A 19,488-nucleotide genomic window follows, 5' to 3' on the forward strand; every position below is an offset into this window, starting at 1 on the left:
GTGCGCAACGTGTGGTTAGGTACCAGCTACCCACTCACTCTCGGGTCCCGCCCATGCACCCACCAAACTGCTCGCAATTCTGCCACGACACCACGCCACGGAGGGCACAACGGGCTATTTAAAATGACACTGTATTGACTTTTGTTCAGGTCAGCGGTGTTCTGCAGCTGAGAACGCCGGTACATAAAGAGAGTGATCCTGTTGCGATATGAGATTTCGAGTCTCATTCGCGCCAGCTCTCTTTCAAAGCTGTAACCTTGAACATATACATCCATCCACATTTCTATGATGAACCACGGCAGCAGTTACAATTACCTCAGCTGGTTGCATTATGTTGCTGGACCATGTGGTCCCTCATGCCCGTACTGCCCCAACTTCTCGCCTGACGCACCTTACACCACGTTATCTTGTGAGCATGTTGTCCGCTTTTCACAAGTTAAATGCACTAATCATTTAGCGCCTTCCATCGCTTCTCCTGTAGCAAAGCCTGATAACTTCAGCCAAGCCCAGTCGAGCTTTGCCAGACCAGAGAGTGCCACGGGCACGCCCTCGCTTGGTATCGGCCATGATGACAGGGCTGGTTTAGCTGAAACCGGATCAGCATACGCTTATACCACAAGTCCAAGTTCATTCCGCGCTTATCAGAGTAGTGATGAGGTCTACCAGCCGATGAATGCACATTATCAGCGCGTCCAGGACACTTACATGTATGTGCTGGGGACCTATAGCCTTCATTATCCTGACTGACCTCACATCAGCAACATTGATCTACCGTTCCGTTCTTTCGACGCCGGGAACAACATGCTCCAGGGAATGGAAGTGTCAGAAGTGTTTGACTTCCGAGGACGAACTCTCAACGATACCCCGTCGACTCCTGATCCAGCTCTTCCGAGGGCTACATTCTCACCACTATCCACTCCTCTCCCACACGGGCGGCCCCTCATGACCTATCGTTCGAACTCACCAAGCATTGACACGTACAACGTCGTCAGATACTTGCCCGCTGTCGGGAGGCTCATGTTCGTTTGTAGCGAACCTCAGTGCTATGGACGCACCTTCGGTCGTCGGCAAGAGTTGGTGCGGCACTACAATGGAGCTCACGCACCACCAGATGCGGGCAACATGTTCTGGTGTGAAGTACCTGGTTGTGAGCGTGGTATCCGGCCATTTCCGAGAAAGGACAAATTGAATGACCATGTTCGGAAGGTACACATGTCGATGGTTGGAGCCGCGTCGTCGAACGAACTATGTGGTAACGTAGTGGCGTACAAGTAGATTCTTGTTGAAAAGGGTTATATGTTGTATCAGAGACGAATACCGAGTGGGCCTGTAAGGAAAATGCAAGCAGCCGCACAGTCGTAGTTCTTAGTACGTATGTCATCTGGTAACGCGAAGTAAAATCCCTGGATGTCAGAGCTATTCCACGCCATTCAAGTCGCCCAAGGATGGCCTCCTTTCCCAAACTTCGCATTACAAAAAGCCAACTTCGTCAACCTCTTTTCCAGAATCTCTTCCTTGTGCATCTCCATCTCCTCGTAGTCCCAGTTCACGCTCACCATGCTGCCTCGCAACCACTCTGCTCTTTCTGTAGATAGGAAAAGTGTCAAGCCTCCTGTTAGCATGGGATCGTCCAGGGCAAAGTCCAGATACTGCTTCGGCGGCATATCTGTTGCAACGAGGCCGGGGAAGAGGCTGAATGTGCGGATGCTAGGCTGTTCATGATGAAGGAACTCCATGAATTTGGTTTGCGCGAGTTTACTGGGGATGTAGGAGGAGAAGTCGGCATACATGTCGCCCAACGTTCCGGTGGAGACCGAGATCACAGTGCCCTTGCCGTCCGGCGCTTGGGCGAGGAAGTGATGCACGTTCAGATGTACGGCCTTGACATTCACTTCCTAGGCAGGCGTCAGTAACCATCGAGGGCTTCTAGGAAAGAGACGGGAGAGGTCTCACAAAATCCTGCCACCATTTTCCTGGTTCAAACTTGCCAATCATAGCTTGCGTCAAGGATCCGGCGTTGTTGACGAGGACATCGATTCGGCCGACGGCTTCTCCTGCCCTCTTCCACAACGTCGCAACATCTTCTTCCTTCGTGATATCGATGGATCCAGATGAATGCACGATCGTCCCATTATGGAATATGGCGTCCAACTTGTCAACAACCTCTCGTAGTTTCTTTTCGTTCCTCCCGGTTATGACGATGGCCTTAGCACCGGCGGTTACCCATGCTTCAGCAATCGATCGACCAATGCCACCTGTGGCCCCAGTGATCAGGACTGTTTTGCCTGCAGCTGAAAGGGCAGGGTCGCTAGGATCCAGGAGAGGGTTGTTCTTACGATGCACTTTGCTCGTGAGTTGGACGGGCCAAGTTATCGCGTCGTAGTCTGGTTGGTCAGCCATTGTCCTGGTAACCGATATACGGATTATGGTCCAATTGCAAGTCGTTGCTTAAGGAGTATAGTACTCATTGTACAGTAATTTGTGGTATCTATAACATGACGCGACTGCGGGGAATCTGTGCGCGTCTTGTGCCGTACCCACAATATGCGGCACGCGATAAGTACCTTCCGAAGCGGGATGCCGATGCCGACGCACGATCGCGGCGCGGACCACAGTCGCTAGTAGAAAGCACACGTCGCATATCCTTCGAATACGGGAACAGGATGCCGAGCCATGTGAACATAGTCATCGTGTGGGTGCAATTAATGAAGTAATAGGTATCTCAGATTCGCAGTTACTGTGTTTGTCCAAGACCCCAAGAGGGATCCAATATATCAGCGTTGAACCAGTCCAGAGAAGGTTGCGACTGAAACAGCTGCCACATCATGTCGTCGTTCCATGAAGATGGCATGATACCAGCAGTGTTGTCACTCCCGCTATTGTTCAAGATGCCAGGACCGTTCCCGAAAGCTGCCGACATGGGATAGGTGGTCAACGGTCCAGTCGAGTCTCCAGTTGGGTGCTGTGTCTGTCCATGGGTACCAGAGCCCTGCACCAGGGGCCTACAGAGGCCCAGCAGCGTGGCACACAGCCGATGTAGTCGATGTACATACTTGTTCTCTGTAACGAGTGCAGAAAGACCATCGGTGACATCTTGGAGGAGCTGGAAATCTTGGGCGCTAGATGTACCGACGACGTTGCAAAAGACGACGAAGAAGGGACAGAGTGGGTAAGAAAGCATGCTCCTGGTCGTTGTCAGTAACAGTGTTTTCGCCAATTTTTCTTGCACCTACCAAGCGAGATAAGGATCATAGCCTTCAATGAAATGGTCTAAAGATCTTCCGAGCTCCTCTATGTACTTTGCGCACTCGAGTGCTTTCCGGGCGCTTTGGAGGCACTCTTCTCGTTCCAAGGGATTTGTCGTAACGGTGGGACTCAGGCGGTGGACCGACGTCAGGGTAGAAAAGTATCTGAACTCCATGCTTTTCCAGTGTATGAGAGCATCCGTTCTGCTATCCAAGAGATGCAGTTGCCGTTCCTTCTCCATGAGCTCGTAGATGTCCTTCATCTTTTTCCGTAGTTGCGCAACCTCATCGTTGAGTATAGTAGGCGATGGCTTCGTGTCCAATGTCAGATCCAGGATCTTGTCGAGTACGGGAAGCATCTCTAGAATGCTCATAGGGCTGGCTGGATCGGCTCGTAACAAGTACGAGGCTTTGACCGGAAGTTGAGGAAGAGATCTTGGTCGCAGCAGCAAAAGGCTCATGATACTGTCAAGAAATGCGCATTGGCCGACAAGTGCATAGATTTCGCTTTCGGAATCACTTTCAGGCATTGGCTTATCAATGTGGTGATATCCCAGAGCTACAATAGTGCGAGATGCATGTGCCGTGAGTTCCCAACAACTCACTGGGTTACCCATAATTTGCATCATGATGGCCTGCATCTATTAGTAAATCATCTCGAAGTAGCACAGCTACCATAGACGTACCCCAGTGATCAAGGCCTGAGCAAGTAGTAGGGATGGCGCGGTTAGGAAACTAATGCGGTCCAGAGCAGTAAGCGCTGCTGTCAGATGATTGAACTCCATTTGCTGGATGTGCGTTTGGACGGCTGCGCTTTTGGGGCCTTGTAGCTGATTTGCGTATAGTACAACAGCGCCTTGAAAGTGCACAATGACCTTGTACAGATTAAGGGTCTTCTCGTCCGCGTTTCCTTCCATTAAAGCGAGCGCGATCTTCTCAAACGCCTTTGGTGGTACATGATCGACAGTGTGGTAGCGAACGGCAGCGTTGCCTCGGTCTTTGGATTCAGCTAGCAGTCTCATCAGTTCTGTGTCAAGATTCTCCAAGCATATCGACTTACTGCCAAGGATAATGTTAAAGATCTCGCGCTTGGATATTTCAGTAGAGACATGCATCGACTCGTCAAAGGTACTTCGATCAGTCATGGTCGGCGTTGGGGTATTTGATAGCTGGTCAACGAACGACATGGCGGTCTCGAGGACCGAACGCTGATGACCGGACAGCAGTCCATTGGTAGAGAGCTCTTTGCTAATATGTACACGAGCTTCATGTGCTGTCTGGGGACTGTTATCAACATCCGAAGCTGCCACCGGGGCCGGCACGTCTAGCGAGCTTGTTGTTCTCTGCCTCTTTGTCGGTCGGTCTGACGATGCTTCAATGGTCGGTACAGCGAAACTGTTTGTACACTCCTGCTCCTGCGCCAGGCTTGGGCTTCGGTGAACACTCTGGACCGAGTGTTCAAGACTCGACAGCCGCTCCACGAGAGCTTTTATTTTTTCGTCCCTGCATCATCATCAGAGCTGGAACGAAAGGTGCTAATCGAGAAAAAGAACTCCTGTTCTGCATCTGTCACAAGCACGAGAGATGGGCAGTTGCTTACGTCCGAACTTTAGGCTTAGGAACACGCTTGTGTCTGTTGCGCAAGCACTCCGTCTTGGCTGCCACACAGTTTGCACATGGCTCTTTGCGATCACATTTCACCTGCGAGCTGTCAACGCTTCAGTCGCAATGCGGGTAGTGGCCCGATTGGGTCGGCGACTCACCTTTCGGGAATGGCATAAGTCGCACGCGGGGACGCCTCCATGAGCAATCCAATTCTCTTCCGGCATTTTGTAATCCTGAGAGTAGTGGAGAATGCGACAAAGTAAGTAGTCCCCGACTCTAGGCTCGCTGCTGGAGGAGGACCGGCTTGATGCTCGGATATCTTGGCAGATTCAGACGGGGGAATGATCCGTCCGAAGCTCCGACGTCATCTGCCCGACGTGCCCGGGACTGCCTTGTCCATGGCAAACTCCGAGGGCAGTGAGACATCGTCAGCAAGCCCAAACCTTGCTGCACGGTTGTTGAGACGAAGGCCCAAATATGATTCTGCACCCCTATCCGTACGTTGTCCAACCGCGATGGCAGTCATGGAAATGAAAAGGACCGCTCCCCGCTGACTGCAGCTGCCGTTCTGGCCACGTGATCGCGTTAGGAATATACGAGTGAGCACTCATATCTCCTGGGCCGCGCGTGCTCGAGCGTTGCATGTCGCGTCGTCGCGAAAGCAGAGATCGAGGCACAGGCCCGATGAGAGCCGGTTTTATGATGCGACAACCGTTCCCATCTTATTTTCAGCACGTGGGAATCCTCCAAAGGTGCGATGACTTGCAGCGATTGCACGCGTGGCAGGATCACAGAAAAGCAAATAAAATATGCGCAGAATTTCACAGCCGTTTCAGGAAGGACGCGATACACATTGCTGGCTGCCCCACGGCTACTCCCGCGAGGCTAGCCTTTCTGGGTGGAAGTGAAGGGTATTTGGTTGGATGGGGAGTTGAGGGCGTAAGTAAGACGCGATTGAGCGATGCAATGTCATCAAGCGAACACGCCGTGACGGTGCCGAAGAAGGAAAGTGGTATGGCATGTCGCTAAGAGGACGTGGGATACCGACGTTTCGCGACGTGAAAAGATATATTTCCGTGGTCGTACAGATGTCATACTTACCAAGTATCCGGTAGCAGGAGTTCTCGAAGGAGCAAACGTGCAGTCAAAGTCTGCAGTGTTTGGAAGGAACTAGTATCCATTACCCCATCGGTTCCACCGCGATGGAAGCGAAGTCATGGAATTTGATGAACATGCCGCGCTGTGTAGGACGAATCAGTCATCGTGGCAAGCATCGTCCACGTTTCGCCGAGGCCCTGCGTGTGTAACGTCTTTACGTGACGTGGGATTCGGTGGTTGAGCTGGTGCGCGGTCCTGCAGCGCGCTACTTGGAGGAGCGTGCGACGGATTAACACACCGTCTCATGTGACAGCGCGTTTGACAGAGCGCGTTCAGAACGACTATCCTGAACTCACCAACTCTTCAGGCGCTGCGCCGCTTGAGACGATTGACTGTGCCGCCTACGTTGGCGCGAGAGAGGGTCTGTCTCACGAACAAGGGGTGGCGTGTGTGGCGTGTTTTGGTCAGCGTCGACCTCAGAATTGGGTTGAGAAGATATCGACACAAGACTGTCAGACCCCTGACTCGACCAAACGGGCTCCTTCATTACTACGCCGCTGCCTACATGCATCAATGGACATTCAGAGGATGCGGATGAGGCTGGTGCTCGAGTACCAATGGAGCAGGCGCGCCTTGCCACATCGAAGACGCCGTGCAGAAGGAGCGACCGGCATTGGGTCGGGTGCGAATGTTGATGCATGCCGTGAAGCCTGAGTGCCGGGTAGGTGACGGGCATGCATGTGAAATGGCGATCGTTCGCTGCAGCAACAGAAGGCCGTCGGCGGTGTAGAAGCAGCAGAGAAGACGGCGGACGTACAGGCTTCTTGGGCTGTGTGGCATTGAGTGATTTTGCCACAATCGGGCCACTATCTCTGTCCTCAGCGCGCTGGCAAAAAGAAGGCGGTTCCAAAGTTGTTCTGCGTTGATGCGACGGGAAGCCAATCAGATAAGCGAACCCCAGGCTGCGTGGGGTGTATCAGGAAGTCGCGATAAGGGACAGACCACCATGGATCCTCCCCTCGCTCACGGGCGCCTGCGAAGCGTCTGGTACGGGTGACGACCATGTCCATCCAAAACTTTGACGACGCTGCACGTGGACCAGCGTCTACCAGACCCAGCATCCTCACTGCGGAATCGGGGCGCTGCTCCGCGTCTGCGATGACGAAGAAGTGTTACAAATGGCCTCAGGCCGTCAGGCTCGGCTCGTGTGGGGTTTGGCTCACCGTCCAGAGGCAGGGCATGGCACGTCTTGCGGGCGGTGGAGACAGGCGCATATCAGATGAATGCCGTGGCCGCGATAAAGCGTCGCACAGGGGCGCGGCGTCGAGAAGCCACCCGGTGTGCTGCAGGGCATTGCGGCTGCAGCAGCGCAGGCACGCAATGAGAGGGCACATGGGGCCTGCGGCGACTCCAGGCGGTCTCGGGGCTCCCACGCCCGCCGTGTCATTGGCGCGTTTTCTGGCAGAGGGCGTGAGTCTTATCTCTTACTCCTGGCTCGGCGGCCACCACACACCCCAAACTCCAGCTTCCAACCGCACCCACAACCAGCCCAGCACTGTCCCCGCCCAGCACAGGGCTGGCCATCCCCGGCGCGGGAGCTAGTTCCAATGCCAAAAACAAAGAGTACCTGCACATCCCAGCGCCCCAAAACCTGACCAGCACCCACTGCGCTCCTACGCTCTCTACCGCTGCTCCAACCCTCACCCTCACCCACGGGTGCACAGGTCTGCCGTCCTTTTGATTGTGCCACCTTCCACTCGGATGCTCCCGCGTGCACCGCCTGTCCGGCTCTGAATGTGCGTAGTCCATGATTGCTTATCTTGTGCGCCAGCCCCATACATGTCCGAGCGACATGCCTGTGCCTGTATATTACGAGCCTCGCCCCAGCTAACCGTTGTGCCTCAGGCTCTTGGCTTCGTCTCCCCTGCGTGCGATACCGTAGACACAGTCGCTCCTTCCGTACACCCAGAGACCCTCTCTGCCGGCCTTCCATGAGCCGCCCATTACCCATACAGCAACCACGCTACGACCACCACCTCAGGTCGACTCCTGATGTTCCATAGCAACATCCAGGCCCCCGTCCATCCGACTGGAAACCCCGCGCCTGGCGACGAACCTCAGCTCCCCCGCGGAGAATGCGGCTTCATCCTTCCACCATCTGAGAGGCGGGGCGCTCGCCAGCGCTGCCCCTGCCGTAGCTTCTACCCCGACTCCATCATACGCTCCCGCTGTGGGTGCGGACACCAGGCGTGGAACCATGAGGCCCAGCCCATCTCGACTGTGTCAACCGAGGCATACATACAAGCAGTAGAGCAGATGAAGCGGCTGAAGCAGGAGGTCAAGCGTTTCGAGACGCTGGAGCAAGACTTGAAGCAGGAGCTGTTCAGGGAGCGGCTTGCTCGAGAAGAGCTGGTGCGGACCAACCATGCAGTACAGGCACGCATGTACGAGAACATGCAACTTCTCAAGTTGTCTATTGACGACCGAGTCGAGGCCGTGGTGGATAGGACAACAGAGCTCAGTGATCAGATCAAGGTGCAGGGCGAGAGGCTCACTATGGTAGACGAGTTCAGCATGGATTTGGAGAACAGAGTCGACCGGGTGGAGCAATTCAGTGGCATGTCGCGAGACGTCACGCCTGCTGCCTCGACGCCAAAAACGCGTCTGTCAACACCAAAGGCCTCGCCTGCGCCGCCAATGCCACTGTTGATGCAGTCAAATCACACCCTTGGTCAACTTCCGATTCGAACTGATAAGAAGTACCCCCTTTCGTGGAGCGTCCGTGTCGTCTTCGTCCCACGCAAATCGCAGAGGTTCGCGTACGATCCGGACAGCAATGGCTACCGACGATGTGCTTCGCGCAAGCTACTACAAACCCTCGAGTTCCCCAGTCCGGACAGCTCCTGTTTCGCGAATGGCATCGAGACTGCCTTCAAGGGCGTGTTCCGTGGCAGACCATGGATGCCAATGACCGGTCATCGCCCAGCCGACGAACCCTATGGCCGCATGGCGCTGACGCTCTTACCACCTGATCTCGTTCACCGTGGTGTATGGGATTATCCTTTCCTGGAGGACCACTGCATCGCGCACGACAAAATGCAAGGAGATCTCCTGTACATCACCCTGCAGTACGAAGATGTCACCTGGAACGAAATTCGATTCTTGCCTCCCGTGACCGGCATCGACGAGACCTGTTGGGAACACGACGAGGAGCTTGACGGCACTGCCAAATACAAGAGCTTGGACTCTGAGATTATGTACGACTACCAGGATCCTCCTCCTACTTATTCATCTCGAACTCACTCGATGGCGACTAGGGCGCCTTCGGGGCTGGACGTCCTCGCCAACTCTGCTGCCATGCTGAGTCCGATCGAGCGCGCTCAGACAGCATCGTCGGTCCGTTCTTCTAGGCTGAGCCCTCTGAGCCCTCTGCAGCGTGCGCCAACCCAGTCGTCAAGCCATTCCAGTCATCCGCGTTTCTCCTCTGAGCGCAGTAGCCTTCGCAGCTTCGACACGGAGACCACAGATGACGAGCATCGCGACAAGAAGCCCAAGCTGCGATCGAAGCAGAGCATGCCCAACGTCAATGGCAACGGTCATGCGCAGCAGCCAATGTACGTCTCGGGTCGCTCCAAGCGTAAGATGCCGGTCAGGGAGAAGGGACCCAAGGAGCCTCTGCATTTCAATGTCGCTGGTGTCGCCAAGGGCGGGCTTAACTTCCTGCACCCTCGCTCCTCGAAGGGAAAGGAAGTAGCCCATAACCCGTAAGACAACAATGTCGGGTCTCTTTCTTCCTTATGTATAAAGTTTCTCATCTGCACTCGGTAGAGGCGTTCACGAGTAAAAGCCTCACTTTGTTTACAGGATACCCACTGGCGTTGTATATTATGGTTGGATGTACCATTCCGATTGCGTTTCTTCTCTGTTCTCCTCAGATCTGTCGTTGCGTCTTAGGCAATCATCGTGCACGAGACGTATTCTGGAGCTTCAGCAGACACATTTCCTTTCTCGACTATAGACGACTCGGAAGACAATATGTCCGCTTGAACCAAGAGCCTGCAATGTACTCATAGCTCGCGCGATGAAGATGACGATATTCTGGTACACTCACCGTGCGAACCCTTGGAAAGTCTCGACCCAATCAGTGATTTAACGACAGACGTTCTTGCGCTATCAGGATGATCTACGAACAAGACACGGCCCGTGTCAAGCTGCCGCATCCAGGAAGCTGTCATGCGCTCATGTTGGAAGAGGCTTGGTTGTGGGTCCTCCGATAACGTATCGTGTTACCCTGTGCTGATAACCGCCCGCATAACCCCATTCCGCATTCAACAGCCAAGGCGGCGCAGCGGAATTGATATGAAGCAATAGGCCTTGGTCAGTGATTTGCCCAGCCATCATACCTTGGTACTGTGCATGATCAAATTGAAGGGGTTTGATGCTAACGGCGAAGGATCCCTTATGGCTACGGTATCACGTTTTCCCATATCAAGACGCCTTCGAGTGTTTGGCAAAGAGAGCAGCCTTGGAACATCAGAGCCAAATGTCACGTGCAATCTGCCGAGTTGCGAACTGTGCCGCTGAGATGTTCGGGGCGACTAACCCCGCCATCTTGTACAGAGTGATGATTAAACATCTACCAGCCAGCCTAACAGAACCCGGATCCCTGCGACTCAACTTCTCCAGACTGATGTCATGACGCTCAAACTAAAGAACACTTGTTAGTTAGATTTGTACTGTTAAAGAGGGAAGAGAGAATTAAGTAAGAAGAATAAATTAATAATGCTAAGAGAATCTCTAGACTATATACTTAACACTAGTAGGTTATATAACATTTACTTTAACACTTCTACTTAATCTATATTATTCTCTAAAGAATACCTAATTAAATACTTCTACTAATATTATGTTCTAGTAACTATATACTATTCTAAATATTTAATTTACTCTAGCTCTTTTAGTTTTGCTCTAAATTAGCTTTTAAGGCTAGAAATAGAATCTTCTAATTATTCTATATCTAGTAGTACCTCTAAGAATTTTCTACTACTCTAACTCTAGACTATAAAATTTAGACTAAATAATATTTCTATATATATAGAGAGGCAACCTTAAATTTCTCTAGGTAAAGGTAAAAGCTTAAATTTATTTAAACTTAGTTAGTAAGCTTAAAATTATAAGCTCTAAGAGTAGTTAGTATTTAGCGTAAGTAACTATACTTAGTAGTAGTTACCTATAGGCGTATACGCTAGTTCTTATAGAAGTAAGATAGTAATTATATCTTAGTCTAGTACTCTCTAATTTATGCGCTAAATTACTACCTATCTATTACTAGCTTTAGCTTATAGTAGATAAAGTAGACTACTATATTAGTAGTTAAAAGAGAGTCTATATTAGCCTCTAGCCTTTAGGCGTATAGTAAGTAATAAAACTACTATACTATTTTCTAAAGAGAGGCCTACCTAATTCTTTCTAGAGTAAGGTAAGCTACTTTAAAAGAAAGAGCTTAGTAGAATTTATATACAAAGCTTAACTAGAGCGCCTATTATTTATAGTAAGTAGTTACTATAAAGCCTAAGAGATTAATAAATCTAGTTAGGTTATTAGCCTAAGTAGTAGCTTTCTTTAGCTCTAGCCTTAGGCTTACTTGCGCGTAGCTATCTAAATATAGGTATTAGTCTATTAAAGTTCTCTTTATAAATATAAAGAAAGATTAGTCTTTTAAGAGGCTCTACTTTAATATAAGCTTAGTACTATTAGTATTAGACTTATAGTAAATTCTCTAAGATAGGTGCCTTTAAGGCTTTAGCTAAAGTTGTTCTTAGAAGTATAGGTATAGCCTTTAGGTACTTAATTAAGGTAGCTACTAAAAAGTAGCTACTTAAGGTGCTATAACGTGTTCTTAAATTTGTTAAAGTTTAAAAGTATCTCTCTAGTTAGTAGATAGTTATAGAGCTTTATTAAATAAGAAGACCTAAAATATAGTTAGCTTTTAAGAAAGCCTTATTAAGAAGATAGCGTAATTTAAATCTTCTAAACTTCTTCTACTAAATTATAGCTAGTCTTTAGATAATAACGCTAAGACTTTACTAAGACTTTCTAGAGAACTTAGAGAAATCTAATTAGAGAAATATAGAGCCTAAATAAGATAAGAATAGTAAGCTACTAGTGCTAGTAGAAGAGTTACTATTCTAAGCCTAAGTTATATATAAATTTAGCTAGCTTATTACCTATAAGTAGTTTAGTGTAGCTATTAGCAACTATGTCTACTATACTAATATACTCTAGCTTAATTAGGCCTTTAGCTACCTTTTTGCGTATAAAGTACTAGCGTACGTTAATATACTTACTATAACTATAATTTATTAGATTTAAACTAAGAGTAATAGCGCTAAGATTATTAGCTTTAAGAGTAACTATTTAAATTAGATAGCTAAGTTCTATAAGTAGCTAGCGCAGCTAGATAGCTTTCTTTAATACCTTAGATTAGGTAATATATTTAGCTTTATAGGTAGAGAGCGAAATTATTATCTATTACTTAGAAGACTAGCTAATAGTAGTGCTGCTAAGCTTAAAGATATAGCTACTAACTAAGCGCCTATCTATATCTATAGCGTAATTTAAATCTATATAGCTAATTAGATTACTACCTCTAAAAGTTAATTTTAAATCTCTAGTAGTTTTAATATACTAAAAGATAGTAAGAACAGCTTTCTAATAGTTAGGCTGTAGGTTAGATAAGAAGTAGCTAACCTAGAAGATAGCAAAGGCAAAGTTAGGCCTAGTGCCTAGTATTAGGTATATAAGTAAGCCTATAGTAGCCTAGTACTTAGTGTAAAATTCTAGCTTACTTAGAGAATTAGCTTCTAATACTAGTAGTAGAAATAGATTACTATAAAAGAAGTACTTACTATTATAAAGTAAAGTAGTGTTAAATTTAGCAATAATCTTATTAATATAGATTTACTACTTAAGCTATAGAACCTTATTAGCGTAATCTCTTATAATCTTAATACCTAGGTAGTAAGCTACTAGTCTAAGGTTGCTTATTTAAAACTAGCTATTAAGAGCTGCTTTAAGTTAGTAAATAGTAGTAGTATTAGAGCTAGTAATAAGTAAGTTATTAACGTAGATAGCAATAATAGTATAGTGTAAAGAGTAGATAAAGATACTATAATCTTTATAGAGGTGCTTATAGCTAAGACTTTTAAAGAAGCTAGTAAGAGTTTTATACTAGATTTATAGTACTTGCTTAAGACTATAGAGAGCTTTACGTAGTTAGTAGACTTTACCTTCTTAAGTAAAGCTATTAGATAGCTCTATATATACCTTTTTATTAATAAAGCTATATAAGAAAGTAGTTTTAATATCTATTTATTCTACGTTCTAGTTATTTATTACTATAATAGCAAAGATAGCTTTATAGATTATTAGCTTAATAATAGTAGTAAACGTCTTATTAAAGTTAATACTATAGCGCTACTTAAAGCTACGCACTACTTAGTAAGTCTTATACCTAGTAATAGTACTACTAGAGCTACGCTTAACGTAAAGTATCTAGTAACTATATAAAGTTCTAGAGTTAGTAGACACGCTAGTAGCTAGTACTACCTTCTAAGTACTACACTTTATAAGTAAGTTATATTTCTTCTTTATACTCTAGCGCTACTTCTTTAAGCGTATACTAGATATTACCTACTTATATATAGGTTTATTAAGCTTAGAAGATTTAGTAAGAACACTTTTAGCTATAGCTTAGAGGTATTTAATTAAGGTAATAAAAGTAGAGATAGTAGTAGGTGCGTAGTAGAATTAGTAGGTAACTTTAAGCTACATAATTAAGGCTTAGATCTCTTTAAGAACGTCTATAACTAAGAGTTTATAAATATTAGTAAGGTAGTTATTCTAGCTAGCTATACTATTAGTAATAGTAATTTAAAAGCGCAATCTTATGCGCTTACTAGGTAGTTCTTTAGGTACTACTTATAGTAACTAAGAGCGCTTAGATAGCTCTAGAGTAGCCTTAGGCTTACTAATAAGCTACTACTAAATTTTAGTGTTAGAGAGAGGCGCTGCGTTATTAGCGCTAATTTATAGTCTAATATTAGAAGCTAAAGAAAATTTATCTTTATAGAAGTAGACGTTATAAATAGTTTAAATATAGCGTTTTATTTTATTCTATATATAATATTAGTTAGTGCCTTTATAGCTAAGTAAGATATACTAGTAAGCTTTAGAGTTAAGCTTCTTATAGCTACTATCTAGTATTATTATATACCTAAGATAGCTAATAACGTAAAAATAAAAGATATCTAGCTTTATTCTATATAGAGCTTTAAAAAGTGTCTTAAATAATAATATACGCGTAGAGAAGTAGTTATATAAGTAGGTAGTAGTGTAAATTAGCTTAGGCTAGAAAGTATTAGTAAGAGCGCTTATGTATAGTAGAGAGCGCGTAATATTCTAGTTTATATAGTTAATTTACTTAGTAGCGCTATTTTACTTAGAGTTATAAAGCGCTATAGTTTTATAAACCTAGCTACTAGAAGCTACTATAGCCTTAAGCTTATTATTAATAAATTTACTACTATTATTAGTATAGAGAAAGTAAATAGTAGTGTTATACTAGCGCTAAATCTACGTAAAGAAGGTAGTAATAGTAGAAATAGCGTTGCTCTTCTACTTAAGAATAGAGACTATTTTCTAGTAGGTATAGTTATTAATAAAAAAGATATAATAGCGCTTTTTCTAGTAGAAGAGTAGATAAAAACTACTAAGGTTACTATATATTTACTTAAAGAGCTATGTAGAGCGTACGTAGAGCGTATAAAAGTTCTACCTAGCTTACTTACTTAGCTAATAGAGCTTATAGTGCGTAAAGAGATTATTACTAATAGTAGTCTACTCTATACCTCTTGTTACGCTTTTTATTACTTATAGATAGTTACTAGATAGGTACCTAGTTTACTAGTACTAGAGAGCGCCTAAGGCGCTAGTTGCGCTATTATTACTTACTAAAAAAGTAGTAAGCGTAGCTAATTTAGGCGCTGTTGTAAGATAGTAGAGATTATTTTATCTAAAGCTATAGCTTATAGCTATAAGAAGGCCTATACTATAGTAAATAATTTAAATCTTATTAGCGTTAAAGATTATACGTAGTCTAGTAGTAGTAGTAAGTTACTTTATAGATAATAGGTTAAAGGCAGCGTAAAGAGTAAAGATAATATTATAAACTATAAAAGAGCGCCTAGTTCTAGTAATATTAATTTAGATTATAATAGTGCCTACCTAGTAGTAGAGTAGAAAACTACTAATACCTTTAAAGTAAACTAGTCTCTTTATTTTATAGAGAGAGGTAAAGGTAGTCTTATTCTAGATAATGTAGTAAATTACACTAGAATTAATATACTAATTTAGATTCTTAGTAACTATCTTAGACTACTAGCTAGCGCTTAGAATTTTAGTAGAAAGTATAGTTAGGTCTAAAAATTTAAGGCTAGCAACGTATATATTAATTATAGTAGTATTAAAGTTACCTAGCTTAGCGCGTAGGCGCTTACTACTACTTTGCCTACTATAGTACCTATTCTAGCTACCTCTATTACTATTAAATTTGCGCTTACTACGTAGCTTAGAGTATAGTATCTAGTAGATATTACTAGTGTAATTAGTTTTATAGAAGTAGCGTAAGTAGTAAAGAGTAGAGCGCAAGATTACGCTAGCTACTACTATCTATAGTATATTAGCTGCGCTTATATAAAGGTAAGTTTTAACTTTAATAGTACTCTTAGTAAGTATATAAAGATTAATTACCTAGAGTAGATTTATAGTAATAATATTTAGCTATATAGCTATCTAAGTTTATATCTAGAGCTTATAGAACTTACTTAGATTATTTAAAAAGTAAAGATTTACTAGCTAAGATAGTAGGTAGTAGATAGAATTAATATAAGTAAGAGTAGTGTTAGATTCTATAAAGAAGTTTATAAAGTTAGAGATATTCTAGAAAGCTAATAGCATAGTAGCTTAAAAGATATTCTAGAGGCTCTAAACTTCTAAGGTACTAGAGCAACTATAGGCGTTTCTTAGAGCTATCTAGGTCTTAGCTACTATTATTAAAGCGCTGCCTACTATTATATTAATAATATTCTAAGAGCTATCTTTAATATTTAGCGTTATTATACTCTTAGTCTAGAAGTTCTTTACTTTCTACTCTTTAAAGCTGCGTAAGTATAGTTCTAGAGCTAGTTATATAACTATACTCTATATATTATATTACGTAAGCGCGTTTTCTATTACTTTTATCTAGCTACTATAGTTTATAGAGTTACAAAGCTTAGAGCACTTTTTTATTATCTTTATTATATATTTATAGCGCTATTTTAGCTAGCTTCTAATACTAGTAGAGGCACTATTATTAGCTATTATAAGCTATCGCGTTTATAAGAAGAGTAGTTTACTAATTAGAGATAAAATAAGTAACTAGAGGCCTTAGAGAAAGGCTATAGAGTTAAAGGCATTTACGTGTAATTATAGTAGAGCTACTAATTTAGGCGCTATTATAGAGAACACGTATTAGTTTATAGATTATAAATTCTAGTACTAATTTAGCAATTGCGCAAGGCTAGTAAACGCGTCTAAGATACTCTCTAAAGCGCGCTAGTAATCTGCGCTAAGCTAAGATTTAAGCAGCGTAGGTGTAGAAGCTAACTAGCTAGTCTAAGCCTAAGCTTTTAGTAGTTTACTATATCTTCTACTAGTAGACGCCTTAGGCTTAGCTTTAGCCTTACCTATTAGGTAATAAAATAAGTTTATCTCTGCTAGAGTGCTAAAGTAGTTACTAAGATTTAGCTTATCTTTAGTAGTAGGCTGCGCTATATTAGGTGTAGTGTATTACTTAAGGCTTAAATTACTATTACTATTACTATTACTTCTACTACTATATAAGATAGCAGATTTAACTAAATCTCTACTAAGTAACTTATTACGTAATAAAGTAGTTAGTAGCTAAGCTAGGCCTACCTTACTAGACTTAGAAGTATATTATACCTCTATAGTATGTCTTGCGCAGCTGTAGTTACCTACGCTAGGCCTAAACGCGTCTAAAGGTAGTAAATCTATAGTAATAACTTAGATAACCTACTTTATTACTATATTAACGTTATAGGTATCTCTTACTATAGGTAGATAGGCGTTATTATAGCGTAGTAATAGCTTTTAGTATAATAGAGAGTAGCTCTATTTTTAGCTTTTTAAATATTCTATCTTACTAAGTAAAACTTTTTAGCCTAAAATTAAACTCTAAATAAGGTGCTACTTAGCTAATATTTCTAAGAAAAGTACCTAGGCTTATAACCTATTAAAGAGAGAAGAGAGAATTAAGTAAGAAGAATAAATTAATAATACTAGAGAAATCTCTAGACTATATACTTAATATATAGTACCTTATGCCTAATTTTACAGACTCTATTTAATAAAAAGATATTAAAAGACGCTTAGCTATTAGTCTTAGAACTACTAGTAGATTTTAATAAACTTAGAGTATATTACTATTAGTACTAAGGCTTTTAACTAATACTACTCTTATTTATATAACTTCTAGAAGCTTAGGTAGTAATTAAGAACTATATAATATAGTAGTAACGTAAATACTAGTACTTAATAGCTTTGTAGTATATATTCTCTAATAACTATAACGTAATAACTATTTCTCTAGATATTAATAGAACTTATAGTAGTCTATTATATCTACTATCTAGTAAATAGTATCTTACTATATAAGATAAGCTATAAACGCTATATTCTTATTATTCTAGCTCTTATTACTCTTATAAAGCATTCTAGCTAAAGCGTTTTTTTACTAAAGTATAGTATTCTTAAGAGCTAGAGAGAGCTATAGGCTTAATATTAATTTTACTTTATATACCTAGTTATAGATATAAATAGCGTAGGTAATTAGGCATATTCTAGTAAGATTATAAATAGAATACTTTTTTTATTACTTTAAAGGTAGGCTATATTTACTAAAAAGCTTATATATTTTACTAATAAGCTTCTTAAAAGTAAGACTAGAAGAAAGAATAATAAAAGGTCTTGCGCTAGTTATATATATAATAGAAATAACAAAAATAGAGGTAAAAGAAATAGATATAATAGAAATAGGTGTAATAGAAATAGGTATAATAGAAATATTAATAAGCCTAGTATATAGCTCTAAAGTACTAGTAAAGTAGCTTTTTAGAGCGCTTATAACAGTCTTTAGTATAGTATAAATAAAGTAGTTTATAATAGCCTCTATAATAGCTTCTAAAATAATAACTTTAAGAGAACTTATAAAGGTAGTAGCGTATTTAAAGAGAAAGTAATTAATTAATAATAAAGAGGCTTAATTAAGCTTTAGTATATAAGGCAATATAACTAGTAATAAGATTAGCTTTAGACTTACTAACGCTAGAAGAACTTATAAAAGAGGTTAGAGATATAGTTAGAGCTTATTTAGTATACTAGTATAGCTTTAATATTAGATTTAAGCTACTATTTATATCTTTAATAAGTTTTTAGATCTCTAATTTATTATAAGTAGTAAAATAAGAATAGAGAGTATATATATAGTAGAAGTATAATTTTGCTTACTAAAAAATTTAGCATTTTATTACTTTATAATTTATAGCTTTATTAGTTATAAGCTATTAAGAATATATAATTATATTATAATTCTTTCTACTATAGGTAGACGTTAGTATTTATAAAATAGTTACCTTACTACTTTAAATTTTAAAAGCTTTAACTATGCTAGAGGTAGTAGCGCTAAAAACCTAAGCCTTAGTCTACTTAACACCTACACCTTTAAATATAAGATTTTAACTTTTTTAGAAATACGTTTTTTTGTGTACTAGTAACAGACCTTGCTCTTTTTAGACTAGTTTACGCTGTAGGATTAGTTTGCTAATAAATATACTCGACACTAGTAGGTCATGTGACATTTACTTCAACACGTACGTGCAACAGACGGGGACAACCATCGCATCCACTTCGACCCTCCGTGGACTCCAGGACTGCTGTGCTTCCTGCAAGCGTGCCGGGAAACACATTGCGCGAATGTGCCGTGTGTAAGGATCTACTTGTGACAAACGATGGTCTGTATATGACCTTTCACGCAATGTGTGCCGCTTCACGTTCGGGCTGCCAATCGTGTTCATTAGTGGCTCATGTTCTGCGGGCGTACGGGGTGGACATCACGACAGACGGCAATGTCTATCTCTTTGTTGAAGGAGATAGCACGCTCAAGCTTCGATTCGACGGCGCAATCTTTGAGGGTACAGTAGAGGACGTTGACCTCTTCGTTCTCGAAGGTTGGTCGCCATGCCCTCGTAAATGGTTTAGTCTGTACTAAATACAACAGACAGTACTTGCCCATGGCTGTCAATAAGAGCGAGACCAATAGAGCAAGCGAGCTACAGTGCAACGTTGTCTGCAGATCAGATCACACGATGGATGGAAGTTTGTAGTGCTAACCACGGCAGCATGATCTCTGGCCGCGCAT

The 19,488-nt window shown here is 42.8% G+C and overlaps 3 protein-coding genes across 3 annotated transcripts; 1 reads left to right on the top strand and 2 right to left on the bottom strand.

The window, feature by feature from the left end:
* Nucleotides 1-1,430: 1,430 nt before the first annotated feature.
* On the bottom strand, nt 1,431-2,400 carry J4E79_008186 (uncharacterized protein; the record flags this gene model as incomplete). The annotated part of the gene is made up of 2 exons (XM_049357045.1): nt 1,431-1,895; nt 1,954-2,400. The coding sequence occupies 2 exons, from the start codon at nt 2,398-2,400 to the stop codon at nt 1,431-1,433; spliced, it is 912 nt and encodes a 303-aa protein (XP_049208409.1).
* A 334-nt stretch (nt 2,401-2,734) lies between these two features.
* J4E79_008187 (uncharacterized protein) lies at nt 2,735-4,390 on the bottom strand (the record flags this gene model as incomplete). The annotated part of the gene is made up of 4 exons (XM_049357046.1): nt 2,735-3,185; nt 3,234-3,880; nt 3,932-4,254; nt 4,306-4,390. The coding sequence occupies 4 exons, from the start codon at nt 4,388-4,390 to the stop codon at nt 2,735-2,737; spliced, it is 1,506 nt and encodes a 501-aa protein (XP_049208410.1).
* A 3,610-nt stretch (nt 4,391-8,000) lies between these two features.
* Nucleotides 8,001-9,716, top strand: J4E79_008188 (uncharacterized protein; the record flags this gene model as incomplete). The annotated part of the gene is made up of 1 exon (XM_049357047.1): nt 8,001-9,716. The coding sequence occupies one exon, from the start codon at nt 8,001-8,003 to the stop codon at nt 9,714-9,716; it is 1,716 nt and encodes a 571-aa protein (XP_049208411.1).
* Between the last annotated feature and the right edge of the window lie 9,772 nt (nt 9,717-19,488).

The sequence above is a fragment of the Alternaria viburni genome, assembly GCF_023758015.1.
Source record: "Alternaria viburni strain BMP 2772 chromosome Unknown scaffold_19, whole genome shotgun sequence".
NCBI lineage: Eukaryota > Fungi > Ascomycota > Dothideomycetes > Pleosporales > Pleosporaceae > Alternaria > Alternaria viburni.